This window comes from Misgurnus anguillicaudatus, chromosome 12, assembly GCF_027580225.2.
Source record: "Misgurnus anguillicaudatus chromosome 12, ASM2758022v2, whole genome shotgun sequence".
Lineage (NCBI taxonomy): Eukaryota > Metazoa > Chordata > Actinopteri > Cypriniformes > Cobitidae > Misgurnus > Misgurnus anguillicaudatus.
The window spans coordinates 31,891,017-31,917,238 of record NC_073348.2 but is presented as its reverse complement, the minus strand read 5'-3'; the positions used below and the strand labels follow the sequence as shown (position 1 = coordinate 31,917,238).

At 38.4% G+C, this 26,222-nt stretch overlaps 1 protein-coding gene across 1 annotated transcript; it reads left to right on the top strand.

Moving 5' to 3' along the window:
- Positions 1-11,283: 11,283 nt before the first annotated feature.
- hunk (hormonally up-regulated Neu-associated kinase) lies at positions 11,284-21,667 on the top strand. The gene is made up of 9 exons (XM_055208142.2): positions 11,284-11,899; positions 14,059-14,351; positions 15,303-15,358; positions 15,700-15,835; positions 15,932-16,059; positions 18,489-18,615; positions 18,714-18,882; positions 18,966-19,119; positions 19,713-21,667. Exons 1-9 carry the CDS (start codon positions 11,651-11,653, stop codon positions 20,387-20,389), a joined length of 1,989 nt encoding a protein of 662 aa, XP_055064117.2. The 5' UTR covers positions 11,284-11,650; the 3' UTR covers positions 20,390-21,667.
- Positions 21,668-26,222: the final 4,555 nt, after the last annotated feature.

Sequence of the window (26,222 nt, the reverse complement as noted above, 5' to 3'; positions counted from 1 at the left end):
CACTCAGCATCTGCAGAAGATCATTTTCATGCTCCTCTTCCAAAAACACATCCATAATAGCACAGAGATGCAAGGCTGAAAACATGAAAGGAATGTTAAGTCTAAATGCAAAATATGTAATTTATGCCGTGTATTTTGTTTTCATTTACGTTGTACTTACCGCTGCAATATAGGAAAAATGCCCTCATGTTTCCATCATAGTCTGATAGCTACGGTACTTCATAAAGTCTGTGTAAAGCCATTGCAGAAAATTGTTTCTAAATACATTATAAAATGTTAGAACTGCTAAAACAGGTTACAAAGACTGTTAACTATGTAATAGCTTACGGAATTGTGGAGTTACATCATCGTTTTCTGACTTAGAGACATCGAGCATGGCCCCGCCCCTAACAAAATCGCGAGCATTCGTTTGGGTATTTTATCGGACGCACGTGCGTTGTCGCGGTTACGCGTCTGGGTGGAACGCAACTTTCGGTCTCTGTATGTTTATGTTGTTACTACCAAACCGTCGGCGAATTTGAGAGAGACAAGGCAGCTTTCCCGCGAGTGGGCGTTGTTTTAGCACTGACAGCGGACACGCCCCCAGCGTCTGAGAACGGAATCCTGACTTGTTCCCAGATTTTGATAACCTTAAATTTATTTACTTGCACTAAGTTTTGCTGCCTTCAGTTTTTAGTTTTAATAAACTCAGATTTACAAGTCATTTCAACTTACTATTATTTACCTTGACTGGAGATGAGTTGTTATAAAATATAGTCAAAATATGTCAACTTCATTTTCTAAGTTATAACAACTCATCTACTGTCAAGATTAATAATAGTAAGACTTGTAAATCTGAGTTTATTAAACAAAACATTTATCATTCAAATTTGGCTAGGTGATTAAAGATCCCGTTCTTTCTGTATTTTTGAAGCTTTGATTGTGTTTACAGAGCGCAATGTAACATGTGTTTATGTTTCACATGTAAAAAAAACTGTGGTATTTTTCCACACAATTTACATACCTCAATACCGCTGTTTTTACAGTCATAAAACAGGCTGATGTCTTCCTTGTTCTATGAAGTCCCTCCTTCAGAAATACGTAATGAGTTCTGATTGTATCGTTTTTTTAGTGTGTTCTGATTCGACAGCAGCTTGGCTTAGCCAGAGCCGTCTGAGCTTAGCAGTGTTGCCAACTATTTTTAATGTAAGGTAGCTAAAGCATGCTTGGAAAGTCGCTAAATGTTGCTAGATTACGTCATTGCGTCATTAGCATAACAGTGACATAATCACGTCCTATTTGCATTCTTACTACAGTGCAACAAATGACTCTCTTACCTACTATCTTTGTCTTGTTTTCAGTAGAAATATCTAAAAATTCTTAAATTAAGATGCGTTTTCCTGATGGGCAAAATGACCTAAGAAAATATGTCTAGTTTTATTTAAAAAAATATACAATCCAAGTGAATCTGTGCCCAAAACAAGCAAAAACATCTGCCGATGCAGTGAGAAAAAAAATCCTGAAATTAGTTTTCTTTTTTCTTAAATTCAAGCAAACTTTTCTCACCCCATTGACTAGACTTATTTTCTTAAGTCATTTTGTTCACCAAGAAAATACATCTTGATTTAAGAATGTTTAGATATTTCTACTGAAAACAAGACCAAAATAAGAAAGAAAGTAATTTTTTGCCGTATACATTGGCTGTTTCACGTTTCTTTTTCTCTCTGATCTGTCAAAAATGTAATTTTAATACACCTGAATGCCTAAAAAAATTCTTGTTCGTATATCTGCTTCTGTTCTCATAAAATGAAACGTGTGTATGTTCATGTTTATATGTCCAAACAGTCCAGACTCCAGTTTCAAAACATATGAGGATACACAGATAAATGATGGGAAACGTTGTTTTGTAGGTACACAGAATGCGTCAACTCCGTACAGTTTGTCTGTTCTGAATGTGCAGCTGCTCAGCTCAATCAAATACATTTATTTTTGTACAGTAATTAATTTTTACATGCCGCCATAATTGTAAGCCAACGCGGGATCAGCCAGATCCGGCTTCCCGAATGCACGATTATGCTGGACGCGAAGAGATGAACATCATCTCCTGTCCTGACTGCAGCTAGGAGAGAGACTGCTTTGCTGGGCGCGAGGACTGAGAGTGGTTTGGGACAAGGGTGGAGCCCACGAAAGCTGTTTGTTGAGAAGAGTGAAAGATGCGTGCTTTTACATCCAAGTCTCCAAAAGTCTCCAACAATAAAAGTCACTAGATTTGTCGCTATTCACTTTTTTGAAAAAAAGTCGCTAAAGGGGTCTGAAAAGTCACTAAGTCTAGCGACAAAGTTGCAAAGTTGGCAACACTAGAGCTTAGCTAGCGACTGACGTATTGCTGTGGGCGGAGTTTAGTCAAAAACTGTTTTATTGACGTCATTCAATCGGGAAGTAGAGGGCTGTAGTCCAAACCGGCCGTTCGTTGTAGGCTTTGAAAGAGGAATTCTGTCAAAGAAAATATATCGCCTGGCAGTGAACTTTGACCTTACTTATTTTGCAGGTATTAATTATGCTCTTACAGCAACATTACACACTAACTAAACTTTGAAAAATGGGATCAGGAAGAATGTGACCTTTAATAATAACACATTTTTTAAATGTTAAATACGATCAAAAGGACTTTTACTGTTATGCACATCTGTGCACACTGCATAGTGGCTAAACTGTTGCTTGGTCAGGGCTGTAAAAAAATAAAATAGCACAAAAGGAAAAAGTCAAAAGGGAAAGGTCAAGATATTGTTAGAAAAGCAGTAGGTGTATAGGAGTGCCTGGGAGTATTTGTATTCAGCGAATGTGCCGAGGACTGAAACGGTAGCTTATTTAGATGAATAATGTGATAGCACAGAGATTACTGAGGTTATTGAGAATGTGCTGGAAAATTAAGCAGATGGAGGATCAAGAAGACCACATTGTGAGAGTGTGAACGTGGACGCTTTGAACGATTGATTGACAGCAGAAAACTGAAAAGGTCCGACATGGTGGTCTGTTCGAGAAATCTTTTTGTTCTGTGTAAAGTGTGTTGAAACGTTTAGTACTTTTTTGACTACTTTGCATAAATCCCACAGAACAACTAACCTGCAATCAGTTCTTCTATACACAAATAATAACAGTATGACATTCAAGCTGAATTATACTTCTTGTCAAAAAATTTTTACAAATAAAAGCAAACGTTTAAAGTTGCAATGCATTTAATTATACAGTGGCACAAAATGTCACAACACAGAAAATATTTAATGCTTGAACAAACAGCAATGCTAATGTTCACTATAGACGTTTTCAGCGGCAACAACATAAACAACATGCGTTTGTCGACCAAACTTAATTTCCAGAAGACTTCTGCAAAGAATCAATAAAAAGAGAGTCCTTCTAGAGTAAATTATTTCAAGCAGAATAAATAAGTAATAAGTACCACAGTTCAAATTATAGCTAAAACTTATTACAATATAAACTATTACATTGAGTTAACTTTACTTTCTAAAAGTAATGTACAATTTTATACAATACAATGTTATCTACGCCAAAGAATGCCTTGCCAGCAGAGGTCAGTTAAAGGAATAGTCAAAAATCCAGATAATTTATTCACCACCATGTCATCCAAAATGTTGATGTCTTTCTTTGTTCAGTCGAGAAGAAATTATGTTTTTTGAGAAAAACATTCCAGGATTTTCTCATTTTAATGGACTTTAATAGAGCCCAACATTTAATTCTTAACTCAACACTGAACAGTTTTTTTCAACGGAGTTTCAAAGGACTCTAAACGATCGCAAACGAGGCATAAGGGTCTTATCTAGTAAAACGATTATCATTTTTGAAAAGAAAAATAAAAAATATGCACTTTTGAACCAGGACTTCTTGTGTAGGTCCTTTCCTGCGCGACCTAACGTAAATGTGTAGTGACGTAGGGAGGTCACGTGTTACATATATGAAACGCACATTTGCGGACCATTTTAAACAATAAACTGACACAAAGACATTAATTAGTATCAGTTGACATACAACAACGTAGGAACGGTCCTCTTTCAACACACTTGTAAACACTGGGGCGGAGTTTCGCGTTCGTCTTCTGTGACCTCTTGACGTCATGACGTATTGCGTGGGGTCATGCTGGCGCATCACGACCGGATCTAGACGAGAAGTTGTGTTTAAAAGTGCATATTTTTTATTTTTCTTGTCAAAAATGACAATTGTTTTGCTAGATAAGACCCTTATGCCTCGTTTGGGATTGTTTATAGTCCTTTAAATCTCCTTTGAAAAAAACTGTTAAGTGTTAAGTATTAAATGTTGGCCTCTATTAAAGTCCATTAAAATGAGAAAAATCCTGCAATGTTTTCCTCAAAAAACATAATTTCTTCTCGACTGAACAAAGAAAGACATCAACATTTTGGATGACATGGTGGTGAGTAAATTATCTAGATTTTTCTTTTAAGAAAATGGAATATTCCTTTAAGTCGCTAGCCACACCGATAAGCAAGCACAGACCGGAAGTTAACTTCGGGGCATCAGATGAACCCGTCTTTAAGCAGTACAGTTACAATTGTGGTTATGCTTTTGCAAACAAAAACTTAATAGATTGACTTTGGCAATGTTAGTTCATATATTTTCCTTCCTCGCCGACGAAAATAAGGGATCAATCTTTGTGTGTCACCTAGCAACAAAAAAGCACAGAGAAACAGAATTATGTGAAGTTTACCAGACCTGAACTAACTGCTACACAAGGGAATGCATGACTTCAATACAACACACAAATAACATTAAAGCATGAATACTCTTTGAAGGCCTCCAGACAGTAGCATCTTTGAAGATTTGGGTGTGGTTTGAAGGTTTAAGACAAGTTGCCCGGCTCGACTGCCAAATTCTGTGAAATGCCACAAGATTATGACACAATCTGGGAATGAAAACAATGAGGTGGAAACGAAGACCATGTCTCCAGAAGACCATATTTCCAATTCCAGGTCACGGCCTGTCAGCAGACTAATCGCTCACCTCGGCTCACCGCGGTTGAACAGCATAAAAGCCTTCCCCATAACTTTTCCATAAAAGCCGTAACCTATGCCGATCAACAGGGGGTTGGGATGCCGACTGGAGCGTTCTCACCTACTCAACAACACCAATGCTTTAAACCCCCCACTGTCTTCTAATGAGCCTGCTTCCCAAAAATAGGTCTCTCAAAAAATCAGCATCGTGAAAATGGTTTAAAAAAAGTATAGCCGAGATTAAGGCCTTATAACCCAGCATGAAACATGGTTGCTGAGATCTGATCGATCGTGAGAAAATGCAAGTTCAGATTTAAGTAAGGCAAGGATCTTTCGAATATGCAGTGAGATGGTGAAGATGGCAAAATAAAATAAAAGAGTAGTCCAGGATACGTGGTATGATGAAACAATTACGGAAAAAGACTCACACCGATTCCAAAACGTCGAGGTGAATTAGTGTAAAACAACCTCAGTTGAGAAAACAAAAGACATAATTTTACTCAAGCCTCCGACTGCGGAGCGCTCATGTTCAGCATGCATTTTTGGCAAAGTTGCTGGGTAGCAAACACCTGCCAGAAGTCATTTTTCTAATGGAAGATTTTTAACTGCGGTGAAGCACATTTTCAAAGCGGCCAATTAAAATTTTTACAAAACAGACGGATGTAAATCAGACGTTTTCTGCATACTGACTTGTGCTTCTGAAAGTTATGTTAAATGTCATACTTTTTATTATGGCAATATTTTATAAACACAGTTGCAGCTTTCAAACTATGGTTTAAAATAACATTAAAATGCAATATTATGATCACGGAAAATTTTAGGGTGTAAGCCAAATAAGGAAACACATACATGCACAATGTCTCTTTTGGTGGCATGCAACCAATGCCACATAAATCACCCAATACACCCATCAGAATAAATGGCCAAAAATGGTCCCCAGCTGTCACTGAGGCAATACCTTTAAAAAAGCTTCTAATATTTACCATTTAGGTGCAGATATGTATACATTTGGTACCAATATTGAGGTACTAAATTTAACTCTTTGGTGCCAATATGTATCTCTGAGATACTAATATAAACTCTTAAAGGCAAGGTGCATGATATTTGAAAAACTATTTAGAAAAGGGAGTCTAGCCGAGTACCAAAACACACTTGTAGCCAATTAGCAGTAAGGGGCGTGTCTACTAACAGACATCAGACAGAGCGCAACGCGTCATAAGCTGAAAACCACGCCCATCGGGGGGAAAACAATCCATCCGTCTCCAATCCATCTGTCCCTCCTTGTCATTTTTGGCCTATAACAAAAACAGAATAATGCCTAAAAGCTGCCGTGTGAAGGGACGTACAGCTAGCAAGCCAAAAAACCCAGAAATAAGTTTTTATAAGCTGTCGACCCCAAAAAACGAGCGTTTAAAGACACAAAAATGGAAACTTTTCATAGTAATACTATTAGTCGTAGTACTAATACGTAGTCGGCGATCCACTTTTTCCTCCTTAAAGGCTGGGTTTTACAGCTCGACAGCTTATGAAAACTTATTTTTGGGTTTTTTGGCTTGTTAGCAGTACACCTTGTTACACAACAGCTTTTAGGCATTATTCTGTTTTTTGTTATAAGCCAGAAATGAGAAGGAGGGAGCCTCTTGCAATACAAAGTCAATGGAGGCGGTTGGATTGTTTTCCCCCCCGGTGGGCGTGGCTTTCAAATTAGCATAACTGCACTCTGTCTCTATTGCCTGGGTTGCATATGTGTGGGGCGGGTCTATTAAAAGAAGGTCCAGATTCTATTGGGGTAGGGGCGTGTTTGTTTATGTGATTTCAGATGTTAGCATTGGCTTTCAGAGATAACACACCCCGCCTTTAAGGTACAAAAGGGTTTTAACCATTGTACACACAACCTGATCCTTTCCTCTTGTATTTAATGATATTTAACTGACTCAGAATCTTGCATAATTGTTCACTACAGATTAATCAGACATGATTTGGCACAAACACACCCAATGCAAAAACCTTGTTACACACACAGACACACACTTTATTTATTCATCAGTAATCAGCAACCCGACACAAATTTGTGCCCATTATTCTCATTATACTCATCATTCATCATGGATAATATAAACATGCTACAGTTTAAATTGAAACAAAATGTACAAAAACATAATTCGTAACAACCCTGATTTTTCTCCCGCACCGTGACCACGGGGCCATCATGTGGCCAAAACTCTGCGTTAGTAAAGTGAATATTAAAAATATTCAACTTTAATCATATTGGAGCTTTGAATTTGAAATGAATTAAACAGATTATGATTGCCTTGTGCAGGCCAAGAGTGGATTATAAACTGGGCCAATGAGGTCAACCCTTGACTACCAAGAGCCTCAACCCAGAAAAATTCACAGCAGAGCACGGTACTTGAATTTTAATTACTGCTGGCACCAAATGAAATAAAGACTTGAGAAATGTTATAAATTTTGAGTTATACCAAGATTCACAATAGTATTACCAATAAGTGTGTGCAAGTTTACTTGTAATAATATAATATTTATATTGCCCTCTTGATGAACAAAAACGTACTGCATAACATAAATACTATTTAAAGAAACTAAGTGAGTTGGTGAGCTGAATGCTATAATATATACTCAATATTAAATTTGGCACTAAAAATTTTAAAATCTGATGTATTATTACATCTACCTGGTTAGCGGTTTGAGCCTGATGGAGCAGTGCTGTTTCTCTTTGCTTAGCCGTTTGGATGTGATGAGTTTCTCTGGCTCTGTATTACAAATATCACCTCCCACAGTTCTGCCTTACAGATAAAGAGAGGCTATACAGAGACTTTGGGGATGCCACAAAGAAATAGCAGAAAAATGTAAAGTGAATGTGTTAATGTGAAATCTATAATCACTGTAATAATTTTACTTTTATTATGTAGTACACTGTACGGTAACGCATTACAACATTCAGTGATGCATTAGCAGACATGAACTTACATATTTTAACAGCACTATTTGTGGGTATTGTTAGTAAATAGATATACAAGAAGTATTGTTCATTGTTTGTTCATATTGAAGGATCCTACCTTAGATCCTCACGTGCAGAATGTGTTTATTATTGTGTTTTTTTTATGTTTTATCATTTATTTACATAATCATCATAATCATTTTATAATCATTAGTTATTATCCATTTAATTATTGTTTGATTATTTAATATTATTTTATCATTATCAATTTCATTATTATCATTTTTATTATTACATTTTTGTTTATTAATTCATTTATTCATTATTCATTTATTCATTCATTATTATATTTCTGTATTTTATTATATCATTCATTAATTCATTGTATTTCTATATTTTATATGTCTCTTTGTGGTTCAGTTTCACATTTGGGAAGTTTCATAGAGCTGTTCTGTCTGTGTGTAAACAAGATAGATAAAGAGAATGTTTATGAAAGCCCAAGGTCTAAGGGATGATGCAGCTGAGCAAATCTGGATATAACAAGGTGCATGCTGTATTCCTGGGTAGACGGGGGTAGACGGGGTGGACGAGGTTTGAACATTGAGACATATGCAACTGAAACTAACTGTCCATCAATAAAACTCTGTTCTATTTTATCATCTAAAACCTCCGTCTCACGACTCTGTTTACGACTCTGTTTATGCTCTCTTCTAGCAACAATTGATCAGCCTTGTATCTGACAGATACTTTAACAAAGTAAACTTATATTTTCTGACGTGATCTGGTGTCCGGGGCTGGATCTTTATATTTTTTCTGTGGTGTGGAGACCAGATCTAACAATATTAAATAATTGTGCATATTGCACTAAAATTAAGAGATACAACTTTTGATTTTCAAAATGTATTAGTAAATGTTTTAATCAACATTAGGGAAGATGACTAAACTTCTGCTATAGAAGTTTTTTTCGTTCATGCATGTTAACTAGTAAAAACAAATGGAACTCCATTAAAGTGTAGTAAACTGGTTTTCCCAATAAGCCGCTGAGTCTGCTTTCCCTGCCTAAAGCATAACGCTTAGGGCAAGTTTCCTGGACAGGGATTAGACGAGTCCTAGACTAAAATAAATGCAAGAGCTGTCCAAGCTGAACACAACCTGCACTGACATATCTTAAAACATAGTACCCTTTGTTTTGCCTCAAAATGCACACAAGTAATGTTTTTAGTAAGGCATGTTTGTTCAAACTAGTTATATTTCCTATTTAAACTAATGTCTAGGCTTAGGCTAATCCCTGTCCGGGAAACCACCCCTATAAATTTAAATTTGTAATAAATCGTGGTTAAGCTGGCCTGCATTAAAAAGGAAATGTAATTAATGTTCGAAATAGCCTACCTTATTTTATTTTATTTTTAAAGACAGAAAATGCTTTTCCAAGGTTTAACTGTAAATCAGCTGTGTCAGTGCTGCTGCTATGAAATATGTGTGTGCAAGTCCTTTAATCTCTTCTGTTCAGAAACTAAGTCCTTGAGTTTGATCCCAACAGTAAATCGCAGGAATCACATTTATGACTAGACTACCAAAAGTTTGTACCTATACTGATACCTAACCTACTGTAATTACTATGGAAATACTATGTGCTTTAATATAAATATATACAATGCACAAACAAATACATAATATTACATAATATTTGTTTTTAAACAAATACATAATATTACATAGTATTTGTTTTTAAACAAATACATAATATTACATAGTATTTGTTTTTAAACAAATACATACATATAGGCCTACATAAATAATTACATCAAAAGAAACAAATCTGAAGATGTTTCTTTTATTTTTAAGTTTCCACTATTAAAGTGCACAAAGGCACTGAAAAGAAAAAAAATTGTAAAGTAGAGAGTTCACTATTAAGTATAGTGACAGTATAGTGCACCCTACCGAAAGATGAAAATCACGTCAAAAAAGGTGATTAGCGACCTCTGGCGGTCAGTTACGGCACAACACATTATTGGGGGGGTTCTGTTTTTAATATTTGTACCGTGCTGTTTTATATTGTGTTATTTAAATTATCATAAAAAAATAAGGATTTGCTAGCCTGTCACTGAGGTCTGGAGAGTTTTGTTGTATTACATTTACCCCTTTCAGCAACTTTCAAAGATGGCTAAGATTTTTTTAGACATATAACATGCTCTTTTATGAATAATGTTGTATAATGTTTTTATTAATAGATTAAATAACATAAACAAACAAAATCTGAAAAGGTCTACTACACTTGTTTCGTTTGAATAAAATGTGATGGAACTCGTTAGCAATTAGTTACAAAAGCATGACATCACCGCATGAAAAAATGTCCATACTTCATCTTCAACGTTGTCTCATCTGCTCTCGCGGTACTTTGACGTCACACGCCTATAGGTCTGCGCAGCTCCCATGAATGCACAGTTTTCGAGTGTGTTGTGCTATGTATTATTACCACCAGATGGCTCTATAGACCAACGCACCATCCGTTCCTATAACGCCGTCTCATGGCCGCATGGTAATGTAAACAAGTTGCCGTAGACGATATGTGGTGACGCAATGGTGACGTAGTGTCTTACAAAAAAGGCAAGCTTCCATTGTTGTGCATGTGTTCATTAGTCATGTCAAAATATACATGGCTGTAAGATTCGCCGAAACGAATAAAACCAAAGGATTATTTGACATACTATCATATGTGCGAGGCACGTTTGGAATACTGCACCATTTAAAATAGCGAAAAGAGGATTGTAATTACATTGTCTTTCGTGCATTCGGTATTGTTATTCCTAGATTATGATTAGGAGTAACGTTATATTAGAAATGACAATGAAATCATTTACATTAACAGTACACACACATACACACACACACACACACACACACACACACACACGCCGATTTGTATGCACTGCGTTGAACCTAATTAGCAATTTAGTTAGAAATGCATGACCACATGAAAGGAAATTGTGCATTTCCATACTATTTTCTTCACTGTTGTCTCATTGCCATGAATAATCAATAAACACTTTAGTCACGACCAATAGGTCAGTCAAAAGCAATCTACGTAAACCATCACCGGGGAAAGGCATCAAGAATCACGTATACAAATCCGCCTCAAATCTGACCCCTTCTCGGCAACATGCTCTTTGTTGTCTAGGAGGTAAGCATGGGAGAGGGCGTGGCTTCTTTTACAACTCGATGGAAGGCGGGGCGTCCGCTTCCCACGCGGTCGATGATTGGCTTAAATTTTAACCCGGTGACTGAGAAGGGATTTTCTAGCAAATAGGAAACGCCCCCACCCCGTGCCGGGAAATTAACTTCAAATAACATATGAGAGACTCGGCAGACACTCAGTGATACTCACACAGGTACCGAGCGTTGGAGAGATCGTGTCATCTTTACCATTATTTTGGCTAACGTTAATTATTTACATTACTTTAAAGTCACGCAACTGACGAATGTTACGTGAATTAATTACAACCTTAAAATTGAGTTTATTGCGTATGCCAGCTGAGCCGAACAGGTGTCGCGTTTGTGAAGTTCCGCTGAGCGTTTAGGGACAGGGATTCAGATGTCCCATTCTCACGAGGCTCTTGGTGTAGCACGCAGGAGAGATCCGTGGCGATACTAGATTTAAAGGACAACAGGTTTTAGTTCAACAGGCGCAGGGATGCCCGACGCTGGAACAGATATGGGGATGGACCACGGGAGAATTTTTGGGGTGAAACCATCGAAAGCCCATGTGTCCAAAGGCACAGAAAACAACCCTCCGTCATCCCTGGTCAGCGGTCCCACTACAGACATACTGAAAAACTTTTACCACACGAAGAGAGTGGGAAATTATCTTATCGGAAGGAAGCTGGGAGAGGGGTCGTTCGCCAAAGTGCGCGAGGGGCTGCACGCGATCACGGGCGAGAAGGTGAGAACATACAAATAAATGCGTTTCTATGTGAAGGGTTGTTAAATAAATAAATAACAGGGGCAGTTGTATTTGATACATTCATTTATGTCATTGTCTAAATATAAAACAATAAATGACAGAAATTATAATGACTACATCACACATGTGACGTTGTTGTTTGCATTTTGATTTCGCTTTGCACGTGCTTTGTTGCTCTTATCCAAACCAAAGTATGCATTTTATTAGTTTATAGTTTACATCGAACCGACCATGACCTTTGCGCTGCTAACACAATTCTCTACCAGTTGAGCTACAGGCAGACGTAATTGTATTGTATTGGTTATTTACTAGACATACGCGATCCTATATCAGGTTGCATTTACTTAAATTAGATATAGCATGCTTTACCAGTGTTGCTAGGAAGTAAAAAGCTAAATTTTGTGAAGAGAAAAAAAATGAATACCCAGAAGTCAGTTTGTTTTTGTCTTTTTGTTATTCCTCTGAGAAGAATGAGTCAAGGTGTTTCTCACTAGTCTCACATTTACCTGTAAATCACACACATTAAATTAACCAACAGTGGCAAAGCCTGTTTACACACAGGTGTCTGTATAAACCAGATGACTCTAGAGAAGCTTGTTGTCTTTACAATTAATTAATTTATTTACTAATTAAATATTTTTGTTTTCTACATGACATCAGGATGTTGATGTTCTATTAAATGTTATAATATATTACCACATTAATAAATAATATTGTAATAAATATCAAATTACTATTATTATAATGCTAAACTCACTTTTAGTAGAAAACTATGTATTTTTTATTACACAAAGAAAGAGGTTTTGTGTCTGCATGCTGTTTTAGTGGGGTGTCACTTTGTTTTGATTTTTGGCTGCTGTCTGCTTTTGCATGCCGTGTTGGACATATCTCATCTATTTGCATATCTAAAAAACCAAGTACTATAGCATGGTATTCGAATGAGTGACCCAAGGTACCTCTATAGGACGTGATAGATTTTTTCATCCCATGAGCCTCTTTTCACTGTTGCTGTGGAAAGGAGTAGCGTTTTACCCGGCCGATGATGCAAACGCTAGAAATCACAAAGAGAAGCACGACCGCCTCGTGCTCCCATCCAGCCTCGCTCTCGAATCTCTGACATCACCTAGAAAAACAGACAGGGTGGGGTGGGGCTCCTGGCTGGTGGGAGATAGCACATGCTTCGCCCATGTTTGTCGTGAGCATGTCTAACCCACTTTCACCATCGCCGCCTTTGTCTGCCAGAGAGAAAAACAACATGTTAGACTGAGGCTTTGGGGGTCCCCCCATCCCCCCAACCATCAGGCATTAATCGCCCTTATCGACAGTGCTTGCAAAACACGACAGTTAAGATACGCTAATGTTGGATTAGCATTTTAGGGTTCGCCACAAGCGACCCCATTTTTTCTGTGTATCTCTGTTGGAGTAATTGATCCAATTATCTGCTCAATTGGGCACGGATGAGTGCCCTTTTGTGCCTGATGATTTGTGGATGGTTACCCCTTAAACCTTTCCTGGGGTCACCCTGTAAGTGGAGGGTCACTGATCAAGGGCAGAACAAACAGTACCAAGCTATTGTTACAGAGTACAGAGACTTTAAACCAAGACAAAGATTTTTTTTTTGATAAGGAACAAAGCAGCACCCATTGCACCCACCCTCTTTTAAAAAGCATAATGAAATGTTTAACATATTAGCAAATTCGATATATATATAAAGATAACCTATATTACCAGATTCCTTTTAGAGCTCTGTTTATACAGCATTAGTGGTTTACAGCATCTTGGTGACAAATGGGTGACATTAACAAGCCATTTGGAGATTGTTTCCTTAACTGGAGGTGATACAACAGTCAAATCACTCATTTGTTCATATACCTCCCCCACCTTATAAGATCTCAGGGACGAACGTCCCGTCCTAGGTACGTGAGGTGACAGCCAAATGTGAAATTAGAGTCGTGGACCCGCCTCACACGCTCGACACTAAATTTCAAACGTACAAGCTCCCGGACAAGGAGACCACTAAACATTCCCCTTGCGTTTTACGTTTCGACTTTGTTCCCCTTAAATCTAACTGTCATTGTTCGTCCTCTCCTAAGTGGCAGTAAAAGTAATCGACATTGTCATTGTCCGTCCTCTCATAGGTGGCGGTGAAAGTAATTGACAAGAGGAAGGCCAAAAAGGACTCTTACGTCACAAAGAACCTACGTCGTGAAGGACAAATCCAGCAAATGATCCGTCACCCGAACATCACCCAGCTTCTGGACATCCTGGAGACGGAGAACAGCTACTATCTGGTTATGGAGCTCTGCCCTGGTGGAAACCTCATGAACCTCATCTACGAAAAGAAAAAACTGGATGAGAGAGAAGCACAGAAATACGTACGACAGCTAGTCATGGCGGTGGAGCACCTGCATAGGGCAGGAGTAGTACACAGGTAAAAAAACGAATTATACAGACGGCATGTAAATTGTTGATCTCACGTACAAAAACGTTTAGAAAACTATTGGAAAACAATAATGATAGCCCACCCCTAAGCGCAACATTATGCTGCGTTCACACCAGCCGCTGTAGAGGCGTCCAGCGCGAGTGATTTCAATGTTAAGTCAATGTGAAGACGCGTTGACGCGCGTCTGGAGGTCTCGCGGCGCGAATGAGGCGTTTAGCGCGGCAAACGTGATTTCGCCTCAATTGCGCGTCTAGTTCGCAGCAAATTCGAGAGTTGAAAAATGTGAACTTTGGCGGAAAAATGTGCCGCGTTAACCAATTAGGAGCTTGCTCTAGTAGTGACCTGATTACAGGATGCGAGCGCAGTCGCAGAAGCCCCTCCCATGACACAAATTTCCACATGAATGTCTCGAAGACTAGAATATCATGCGCGAATGAAGCGAGTATGAACTCAAGCGTACAGGGACGAAAGCGAATCATACAAAAACGTATAAATTTAGTCACACAAATTCCTATTAAAACTGGATGATACTCCACCCCTAAATTCAATACAAAGGCATAAGCAAATTATACATAACTGTACGAAATTAGTCGTACAAATGCAAATTTATACGAATTAGCCACGTCGTAAAATACGTGTGTTGGGTAATCGATTTAGAGATTTGTTTTTTGAGTATTGTGTACAAATGCAATTTGCCAAAGGAACAAACAACTTAAAATTCATATTGTGACCTTAGATACCCTGTGCAGATGTAATTTATAGATTTAAAGATTAGATTATCCAGTGCACACAGTAAACAAGCATTAAATTCCTATGTCGTCTACGTTACGCAAGCGAATAATCTGTGTATATGAATGGAGATGTGCTTATCTGTAAGACTATTGTGTAGACAAAACAGATTGTTTAATGGGCTATTTTTCCTTTTTGTACTTTAAACAGAGACTTAAAGATTGAAAATCTTCTTCTGGATGAACAGGACAACATAAAGCTGATCGGTAAGCACTGTTGTTGATCTAAACTACGTCTGCAACGTTGTTAAAACGCTTCTCACAGGCCTTAAAGATCTGAAGTGAAAATGTTCCTCTTTAGCATGTATTTAGTATCTCATTAAAACTCAATGTCTTCGCACCTCTTTGTGAGACGGCTGGCAAACGCATGGCCTTTATTTAACAGCTGTGTTAAGCTGTGACAGACAGGGTTAGCGTTGGACAGCCATAAACCCTTTTGCCCCCCTCACAGTGGGGAGGTATTCAGAATCAATACTTCCATTAACCAGGACACACAACCGTTATCTTTACTGACTTCCACACGACCCTGTCTTTGTTACCCTTTTCAGATTTTGGGCTCAGTAACTGCGCAGGAATTCTGGGATACTCTGATCCCTTCAGCACCCAGTGTGGGAGCCCAGCGTACGCCGCCCCCGAGCTTCTCTCAAGAAAGAAATACGGCCCTAAAGTGGATGTCTGGTCAATGTGAGTTCCCAAAATTGCCATTTATTCCTGAAAATATGACTAATAACAAAACAGAAACTAAAAGTGATTTTTGTTTATATGTGTTTGTGTGGGTAGAGGTGTCAACATGTACGCTATGCTGACCGGTACCCTTCCATTCACGGTGGAGCCTTTTAACCTGAAAGCCCTGCATCAGAGAATGGTGGACAAAGACATGAACCCTCTACCTCCATCTATCTCTTCAGGTATTTAAAAAAAAACTACATCGTATTCTGAGATTTGGGAGACAATTTAGGATCTGAAAACAGAGTCTAAAAAACAGAAATGAAAATTAGAGCATAAAAATGTGCAGCTTGAAATATAATTTTCTATATATTATAAAACTGAAAATAATTTTCATTTCCGTTTTTGTCCACCCTAAAATCCTTTTTTAGTTCCTAAATTGGTTACATACGAGATTTCTAATAGGTCTTCATGATCACAAGGGTCTCATCCAAACACATAAAAATTGCTTTATTATGCAGAAACGCAGTCTTTGTTCTTGTTCTAAGGGACACCATGATCCATCTGTTGAGCGTGAATGCAGTCTTTGTGCGATTTTAACATTTTAATCTGTAGAGATGAAAGCTAAATCAAATTTAGGCCAGAATTCGTAGAGGCTAATGGTTTAATAGTCCTGTTTTCGGACATGCCACACTTTTGCCCAGGTGCAGGGTACAACCATAGGGCAAGATGTGAGAAACTTTGAAAGTACACTCCAAAACATGCTTGGGTATTTTCAACCCAGCACTGGGTCGAAAGAGATGAAACCAGCCGTTGGGATAAAAATTATGTTTATATTAGAGCCAACAATGGATTTAAACAACCCAGCTTTTTGGGTTAAAAGAACCCAGCATAGGTTAAATTACAACCCATTAGACTGAGTTTGCCCCTGTTGACTCAACACTGGGTTGAAAGTAACCCAGCATTGTTTGGATTGTACACCCTAAAAATGCTGGGTTATTTTTTTTTAATTAACCCAGAAAATGTTTATATTAGACTCAACAATTGGTTGAAACAACCCAGCATAGGTTGAATTACAACCCAATATGCTGGGTTCTTACTTTTTTGACCCAACGCTGGGTTGAAAATAACCCAGCATTTTTTGGACTCTTCACTCAATAAAATCAGAAAGGGACAAACCCAGCAGTGTTCGGTAAATTGGTTATATTAAACCCAACAATGGATTAAAACATCCCAGCATGGGATAAATTACAACCCAATAGACTGGGTTAGCCCCTGTTGACCCAACACTGGGTTGAAAATAACCCAGCATTTTTTGGACTGTACACCCTAAAAATGCTGGGTTTTTTTTATTAACCCAGAAAATGTTTATATATTAGACTCAACAATTGTTTGAAACAACCCAGCATAGGTTATATTACAACCCAATAGGCTGGGTTCTTCCTTTTTTGACCCAACGCTGGGTTGAAAATAACCCAGCATTTTTTGGACTCTTCACTCAATAAAATCAGAAAGGAACAAACCCAGCAGTGTTGGTTAAATTGGTTATATTAGAACCAACAATGGATTAAAACATCACAGCATGGGTTAAATTACAACCCAATAGCCTGGGTTAGCCCCTGTTGACCCAACACTGGGTTGAAAATAACCCAGCATTTTTTGGACTGTACACCCTAAAAATGCTGGGTTATTTTTTTATTAACCCAGAAAATGTTTATATATTAGACTCAACAATTGGTTGAAACAACCCAGCATAGGTTATATTACAACCCAGTAGGCTGGGTTCGTCCCTTTTGACCTAATGCTGTAAAAATAAATGGAGTGTAAGGTTTACCAAATCATAATCTCAACTTGACTATAACACAAAGCATCATAAATTAGATTAACAATAATGGTTGTGCATTTCTTTTTAGATTTTTATGTTTATATATGGTTCTTTTTAATAGCAACAAACATTGTAAATAAGGACTGCAAAAGTACATACTCATGTACAGCATAGTTGTTGTCTGCTCGTAAACACTAGCTCACTGCAAGCACGCCAAACAACCTTTTATTAACCACAGGAAAAACCAGTTCTAGTTCAGGAGAAATGACCTGCTTTGTTCACTTTTCACAATCATTTTATGCAATCTTTCTTACGAATGACCTTTTAATCCGTAGTTACGTTTTATACCGTCACAATTGAAATAAATCCTGAACTGTTCCTGATAAGCTTCTGCTGAATAATGTCAACACTGTTATTACCATTACGTGACTAATCTCAGTAGTAGGTGATTCACATCCGCTGGTAAATCTGAGTCAGTATATCTCACTACAAGAGAAATAAGATTAGCTTATTATATAACACAAGGTATTAAGCGTCTCAAGGACATAGAGCTGCGTGGGCATCTGTTGACTTATGCAGAAAGGAGGAAAGGGGGGTCAACTAGACTTTAAATACTGTAAATATTGTATATGCATGTGTCACATGAGCATCTTAATAAGCATCTTAATAAGCGATTGCAGCTCAGATATTACACATGGGTGATGCTACCCAGCACAATGATTTATTGTATAGTATTGGAAATATATAGCGCTCACCAAATTATGGTTGCATCTGGTTAAGGCATAAACTCAAATATACAATGGTTAACTGTACAAAGCACTCACCGGTTTCTGTCTTTGCTTACAGCTGCCATCAGCCTTGTGAAGAGACTCCTAGAGCCGGACCCCGAAAAGAGACCCAACATCCACCAAGTGATGGCCGACTCCTGGTTGCAGCTGGGCAATCCTCATACAGGAGTTCCTTACTTGAACAGGTCAGCAACCTAATTTTTTTTAATGCAAATCTCTATTTTTACTTTCACTTTTGAAAAGTGCTAAATATTAAACAGTCCAAAAATATCTTACCTCCCAGAATCCACATCGAGGAGATCAACCACACGGTTTTGCTACACATGACCGAGCGAATGGGCTACAAGCATAGCGAGGTGCTGAGCGCGGTGCTGACCAACAAAGCTTGCCACACGCTGACCGTCTACTTCCTCCTCAACAACAAGTTAAAGAGGCTCTCCAAAGAGTACAGGGTAGGTTTGAGGGGCACAAACAGAGGATTTGATTTGATTCATTACGTATATCGGACTTCTTCAACTTTTTTTCACTCTTCCAGGAGAAACAGAACAACATTGAGAAGGAGAAAAAGATTGAGCTTTTTCAGACCCAGTGGAGAAAGCCCATCGAAAAGATCACAATTCCACCCAAGCAGACACCTGTGTATCTCGCCGTGAGCAAAGGCCCGACCAAAGAGAAGAAGCACAGAACAGGTGAGGTTTGTAACACATCACATACATCTTTTCTATCCTAGATGATAGCTGCGTTAGTTTTATGCGACATTGAAACATGAAAGAATTAACAGAACAAATGGTACAAATAAGCAATTATCTCAATAATAAAAACAACTTAAGATTGCTTTTGATATATAACCGCTATAACCTAAGGGACAAACACTGACGTTCGCTGTGTCACAGGGTGACGGTATTTCCAAATAAAAAAGCCTTCGGGGCTGTTCAGGGTGTTGTCATGTAGAAAGATTATTAAGTTCAAGTCTGAATATTCAAAATGAATTCATTCGAAGAGTTCAACAAGTACCTTACACTCACAATGACTCGCTTCAGTCACCTCTAATAATTTAGCTTGTGCTGTATTTGCTTTATTACGCTGTTATCAGTATTTACTGACCTAACTTCCTCATAACTCAATGAACAAAGGATTTCATAAAATTACTTGGAAGGCGAAATGATGCCATGCATGTCCATAAAGAAAGGCGCATTGTTGTTTTTGTTCAAATCATACTTCCAGAGAAGAGGGAGTAAATGTTTGTCAAATACCATCTTAAATTCCTCTCTCGTACCCATAGGTCTTCTGAAAGCTGTGACTGGGGGTTTCAAAGACGTTTACTCAGGACGCAGGGGTTGCATTACCTCCTCCTCTCTAGAGTACCTGGAAATCCCCCCCCTCTTTCCAAACACCACACAGCCATCACATCCCCAACCCGAGACCCAGCCTCTCAAGAAGGACAGCTCCAAAGAACCCCCAAAAGCTGCCCCCGTTCGGCCCCCTTCATCCCTCGGCGCTCATTCGTGGGCTTCTGCGAGCAAGGAACCAAACAAGGAATCTCCTCCGTCCCCGTGGTACAAGTTGACCAACGGCGCTCTCTCCCCGCCTCGGCACGTGTCGGCCTTCCAGCCTGATAGCTCGTACTTAAAAAAGGCCACGATCCCAAGCCCTCCCGTTCTTATCGTCAAACCCCAACCCAGGAAAATCTCACCACAGTCCACCCCAGACTGGCACAGCTCTACGGATTCAAGCGGGAGTCCGCCCAGCAGCGGGGCCAGCGACGAACCGGACAGCCCTCAGCACCGTAGCAAGTTTCCTTCGATGGGTATCGGGCAGATTTTAAAGAAAAAAGTATCGCCGTTCAGCTTCCAGTTGCCGCCGTTCAGGCCGGAGCCCGCCGTCGAGATTGAATCTCCGACGCCGTACCACATGCAAACTTTGCTCTGTGCCTCGGGGGCTCTCAAAACCCTTTGCTGACAAATTCGTGCAGACTCTGCAAAAGATTAGATAATGTCAGTATGCAGTAACTTTAGCTCACCAACAATGTTATCATAGCTTGTATAGTTGGGCTTCCAACTTGACAGAAAGCAAACTTGAGAGTGAGTTTGGCAAGCGTCCCAAGTATGCACATACAATTAGCTTGGGTGAACACCGTGTACATGGGTCTGTAGCAGAGCAGCAGACCGGTAGACGCTAAAAAAAATCAAGTTCACATGCCACAGCACGCTTTTAGTCAAATGCTATGTAGCTACTATACCACCTATACTTTAAATGCACAAGTTAACGTCCGTGCAACAAAGCTGTCACTGCCCACGATAGCCACACTAGTGTTTACTACTACTAACATGCATAAGTGTTAAAAATCTCTGGGTTTGTGTACGGTAATACAAGACTGTTAATGAGCTGTTGGAGGGGGTTCATTTTAATAATTTTTTACTGTAATTAACCTCAAATTGTAATGACACTCAGGTCAATGATGCTGAACTAAAGAAAATGCTTCTGGCTCACTTTGAACCTGTGGTGTTCATTCAAAGACAACATTCCTCGCTTTCTTCCCCCATAGGGGATTGCTGGCATTTCGTATAGCCTTAAATATCTTAAATTCAGCCTTTTAGGCAACAATAGGAGATTTCCAGTGTTATTCAAACTCTGCGTGTTTGATCTTAAGTGCATATGAGTCATTTTACATGAAAAGCATCATGTTGAGATTAGTAATAGCTTGTGCAATAGTGTGTGTATATAATATACACATATACATATTCGAAGGCTGAGATGGCAACGAGACAGAATGATGTCTTTTCTTTACATCGGACGAAAGAGATTTAAAAGAGCTTGTAAATAATACGCAAGTGTCTTTCATCATGTGTTAAACAGTGAATCGTGTTCTCATTTTACATTGTACTAGAAATGATACAGTCTGACCTCTTTACAAGTCTTCACATGCACAGAAGACTAGCTGTCGATAAACACTCTTTTCTGATTTGGTACACTTTTGCATGCATGACAGAAAAAAATGTGAAAAATGTCAGTTTTTTGTGACACGTCTTTGTACTTTTGTTATACGGTGAAGATGAATTTGAAGATTTTTTGTACATTTTTGTATTCATTTGCTTTTTAGATTTTTATGCTGTAAAAAAAGATTTGAAATATTTATATTTAAAGATTATTCTTTGTGTTATGAATTTTTTAACGCAGCATGTATTACATTTTGACACATTTGAATAAACTCACAATCAATAAATACGCTTGAAATTGTGTTTTTTTTCACCAAAAAAATCCAAGTCTCATAATCTAAATTTCTGTAGAAATTACAGTATTACTGGCAGCTGGTTGCCAGTAACTTACTGTAGATATAAATGTATGTTATTTAGTGGCAACAGTTTGTTCAAAGTTATTGCTTTACAAATGTCACAACTGAAAACATGTGCACAAATAAGCATAATAATATGAATCTGTTAGAACGGAACATCTGACACATTTTAATTGAAGGGTATAAACTCTTTTGCAATGACAAAAATTCCCATATAAGCAGGAATTGGCAAATCCTGTTATTTTAATTTTAGCCTTTATTCACTCTTTAACAATGACAAAAATTTGCATATAACCAGGAAAGGTACAACTGGCAAATCCTGTTTATAATTTTAGCCTTTAGAGTTTAACTAGACTAGTGGACATAAATACAGCTTGAACTTGTGTTATTTGCGAAATATGTGATTTAAATTCCAAGTCTCATAATCTACATTGTTAAAAAAATTCTGTAGAAATTACAGTATTCCTGGCGGCGGGGTTGATAAGGATTTTTGGATCCTAAAATACTTTGCACTTTATTATTTTATAGTTTTATTCTGTAAAGCCAAACACTTGTTAAAGTTAATTTAACTTTCAACTGTTGCCAGTAAATACATGGTCCCACACCTTAGTTAACTTCAAATTCAAGGACCTTTCAAAGACTTTCCAGGTCCAATACCCTCAAATTCAAGGACTAAATGTGGGGACACATTTCAAGTGAGAGCAACATTACATCGTGTTACCTTTTAAAATACATTGTTACAGTTCCCTTTCGAGGGAACTCACGCTGCGTCACTGCGGTGATACTTTGGGGACGCCTCCAGGCGTAAGTGCGTCTGAATGTGTATATCTAATTCAACCAATGGTGAGGCTTAACGACAAAGACAAGGTGACGCGGGAGCCAGGAAGTATATATCGCTATCTGAGATATTGCCAAAGACGGCGTTACATGGACGCAGGAAGTATGGCAAAGGAGACGCAGCGTTTCGTTCCGTTCTCAGGGAACAACAGTACCATACGTAACCTGAGACATTTTCATGTGTCAAACACAACTATGCAAAAAAGCATTTTGGTATGAATCAACATTCGCATAGAGAAGATACAAGTATTTAAAGCGAACAGTTTAGCACGTGTGCTTAAAAAGTCTAAAATTTTTATGATATTATCCTACACTGCAGTGAATAATACAGATTTTCTTTCAAAAAAACTTCTTGCATAAAATAGATTCAAGCACTTTCAATGAACTGTATCTATGTATGTATATTTTCAAAAACTTCCCAGGGCCATGAATTTTTTCTCCCATATTGGCAAACTTTCAAGGATTTCAAGGATCCGTATATAGGAACCCTGTATATAACATAAATTTAAAATTTACAGTAAGTTACTGGCAATAGATGCATAACTACGCCAAAAAAAATTATTTCAATCTTTGACATGACCTTACTCAGTGAATATTAAAGATATCAAGGTTATATTTTCACAGAGCATGCTTAAAATTATGTAGGATGATTATTTAGAAAACCTTAAATCACTAAAACATGGCTTTAGCTGCAGGGTCACAAATATGGATGTGGATTAAACCATAATTTTTGAATGAAATATAAGATTCGAAATTTAAACAGTCGTGTACAGAGAAACAGGTGACTTGGTGTAACTGTACACTTTTCCCACGGGAAACCGGCAATAACTATTAAATGACTGACAGCTGAAAGACCCCGTGTCAGATAATCCAGTCAGCTGCACATCACTTGCACAAACACAAACCCTTCTTTGCCCCCATACAGCAGACAAATGGGTGGGGGTGACCCACAGATATATACACTATAGCCCAGATAAATCTAAGCTGCTGGACAGAAAAGTATATTAAAGCAAAACGCTTTGTTTACAGAGGATGACGGCTCTTGAAAATCCTTTAGCACTCAAGAGTCAAAAACAGGCTTTATGACAAAAGCCCTATATGGTTTATCACAACATACTGTATAATGCAGTGTAATACACAACAGCATGAGGTGAGGAATTAACAGCTCGTTTTTACAGTGGGATTTAGAAATGCTAACAAAATATAACTTGGTTTTAAATAGCATATATCTAAAACATACCATTGCCTATTCAAAAATTAAAAGAGCAGGCAGGAAGCATTCAATGTTACAGGGAACCAAACTCTGCAGCTGTCCAAGTTTAACACAACAGAGGGGCTTCACAAATGTGGAGACACACAACTTTCACAAGCCTACAATGGTATCATAATTAAACACATTTTTAAATCTGTGTTGTCACATGGCTAGGACCATCATACAGTTCAAGTCAAATAAAGGCCCTCTCAATCTCTCAATCTGTTCGGTCTTAAACCCTGATTGAGACTAATCCTGTTTTGCCATCTAAGAAATGATTTCTTTGTGTCTGAAAAACAGACACTTTGTGGTAAAAATGACGACAAGTAGAGGGACAAAAGAATTCACCAGGCAATAATGATGTTAATAATTACGTGTCAATCATTCTGTTTTGTAACAGCAGTTATTGCTGTACAAGTGTCACAACAATAACATGCAAATAAGCATAATGACATTAATCTGTCAGAACATCTGACACATTTAAATTGAAGGGTTATGAACTCTTTTGCAATGACCAAAATTTCCATATAAGCAGGAATTGGCAAATCCTGTTTTTAATTTTAGCCTTTATTCACTCTTTAAAGGAAAACACCACCATTTTTCAATATTTTACTATGTTCTTATCTCAACTCAGATTAATTAATACATACCCATATTTTTTCAACGCGTGCACTTAATCTTTATACAGCGCGTAGTGTATATGTTAGCATTTAGCCTAGCCCCATTCATTCCTTAGGATCCCAACAGGGATGAATTTAGAAGCCACCAAACACTTCCATGTTTTCCTTATTTAAAGACTGTTACATGAGTAGTTACAGGAGTATGGTGGCACAAAATAAAACGCGATTTTTTAAGTGGATAAAAATGAGAACTATATTGTATGTCAGAACAGCACTTAGTTTGCAGCACTTCAACCTCCGCTTAAAAAAAAATCGCCACGTTTTGTTTTGTGCCACCGTGCTTACTCGTGTAACTACTCACGTAACGGTCTTTAAATAGGGAAAACATGAAAGGGTTTGGTGGCTTCTAAATTCATCCCTGTTTGGATCCTAAGGAATGAATGGCGCTAGGCTAAAGGCTAACACATTCACGACGCCCTGTACAAAGATTAAGTGCACGCATTAAAAACTGATAGATATGTATTAGTTCATCTAAGTTGAGGTCAGAACATAGTAAAATATTGAAAAACGGTGGTGTTTTCCTTTAACAATGACAACAATTTGCATATAACCAAGAAAGGTACAACTGGCACAACCTGTTTTTAATTTTAGACCTTGACTCTGCACAAGTGTTTCCCAACCAGTGGACGAGGACAGTAAGCTTAAGGGCATAGAGCTGATGATATACTATTTATTTAACATTAAACATTAAGCTGAAATAAAATACATAATTTCTTAGTTTTAAATTAGTAGAATATTTTATTAGGCAGAAATTATGAACGGTGCGTGCTTTAAATAACGTTGACAGAATTTAAAAACCACGAGATTCACTGCACGGTCCTTGTTTTGATTCACTGCGAGTTTGGGGCATTTGCAAAGAGTAACCTTCGTTTAATCAGACTGTCTGCAGTATTGATTTCTCCAGTCCTCCAGGAACAAAGTGTATGTGCCTGGACATTGAGATGGAGGTGCACGAAGGGGGCAAGACCACGCACCAAAAGCGCAGCGCATCAGCGAGACTGCAGCCGGCGTACATTAATCACTGTGACAGCGGCCGGCGGTGGGGGTGAAATAATGAGGCTATAGGAAGACAAATAAATTCATTAAAAATACTCAATACACCAAGACGATATCTGCACAGCTTGATTGTGATGCATCTCCACTGATTTTGCAAACATGATGCAACATTAGGTGGCATGCGCGTTATTTTTACCTCAGTATCTATTTGAACACTACTGGCTGGGTTCACCGAGTGAATGAGAAGAATTCTCAACGGACTCCTTGTCTTGAAGGCGGGGCAGGGTAGAAACCACGCCCATTTGAGCGCCTGAAGTGCGACGTCATCACCCTGGCAGGCAGACGCGCGAGTTTATTGGCTGGTCGGCGAATCAGGAAACGGCTGATGCGATGGCAACAGGCTCTCGCATCAGTGCGGCTCTGGGTAGCATGTGCGCTTTGTTTCCATGGCAGCCTGGCCCTTAGATACAGCGCTCTGGTTGGTCCGATGCGCGTGCCCATCGCTATTCGGGATTGCGGGCGCGCTTGCAGTTTCGGGGTCGCCATGAGAATATTTTCCCACCTCCTAGTGGTGTTGCTAGGCACATTAGACAGGAACTGTAAACAAAACAAAAGGCTCGAGCCCCCCTCCATTCACGATGCACTTGTTTTGAAGCAGTTGTAAGAGGGATGGGCGGGAATGTTTTGATGCAAAAGATGAAACATTAAAAACAAACAAAAGGGGAGGGAAAACAT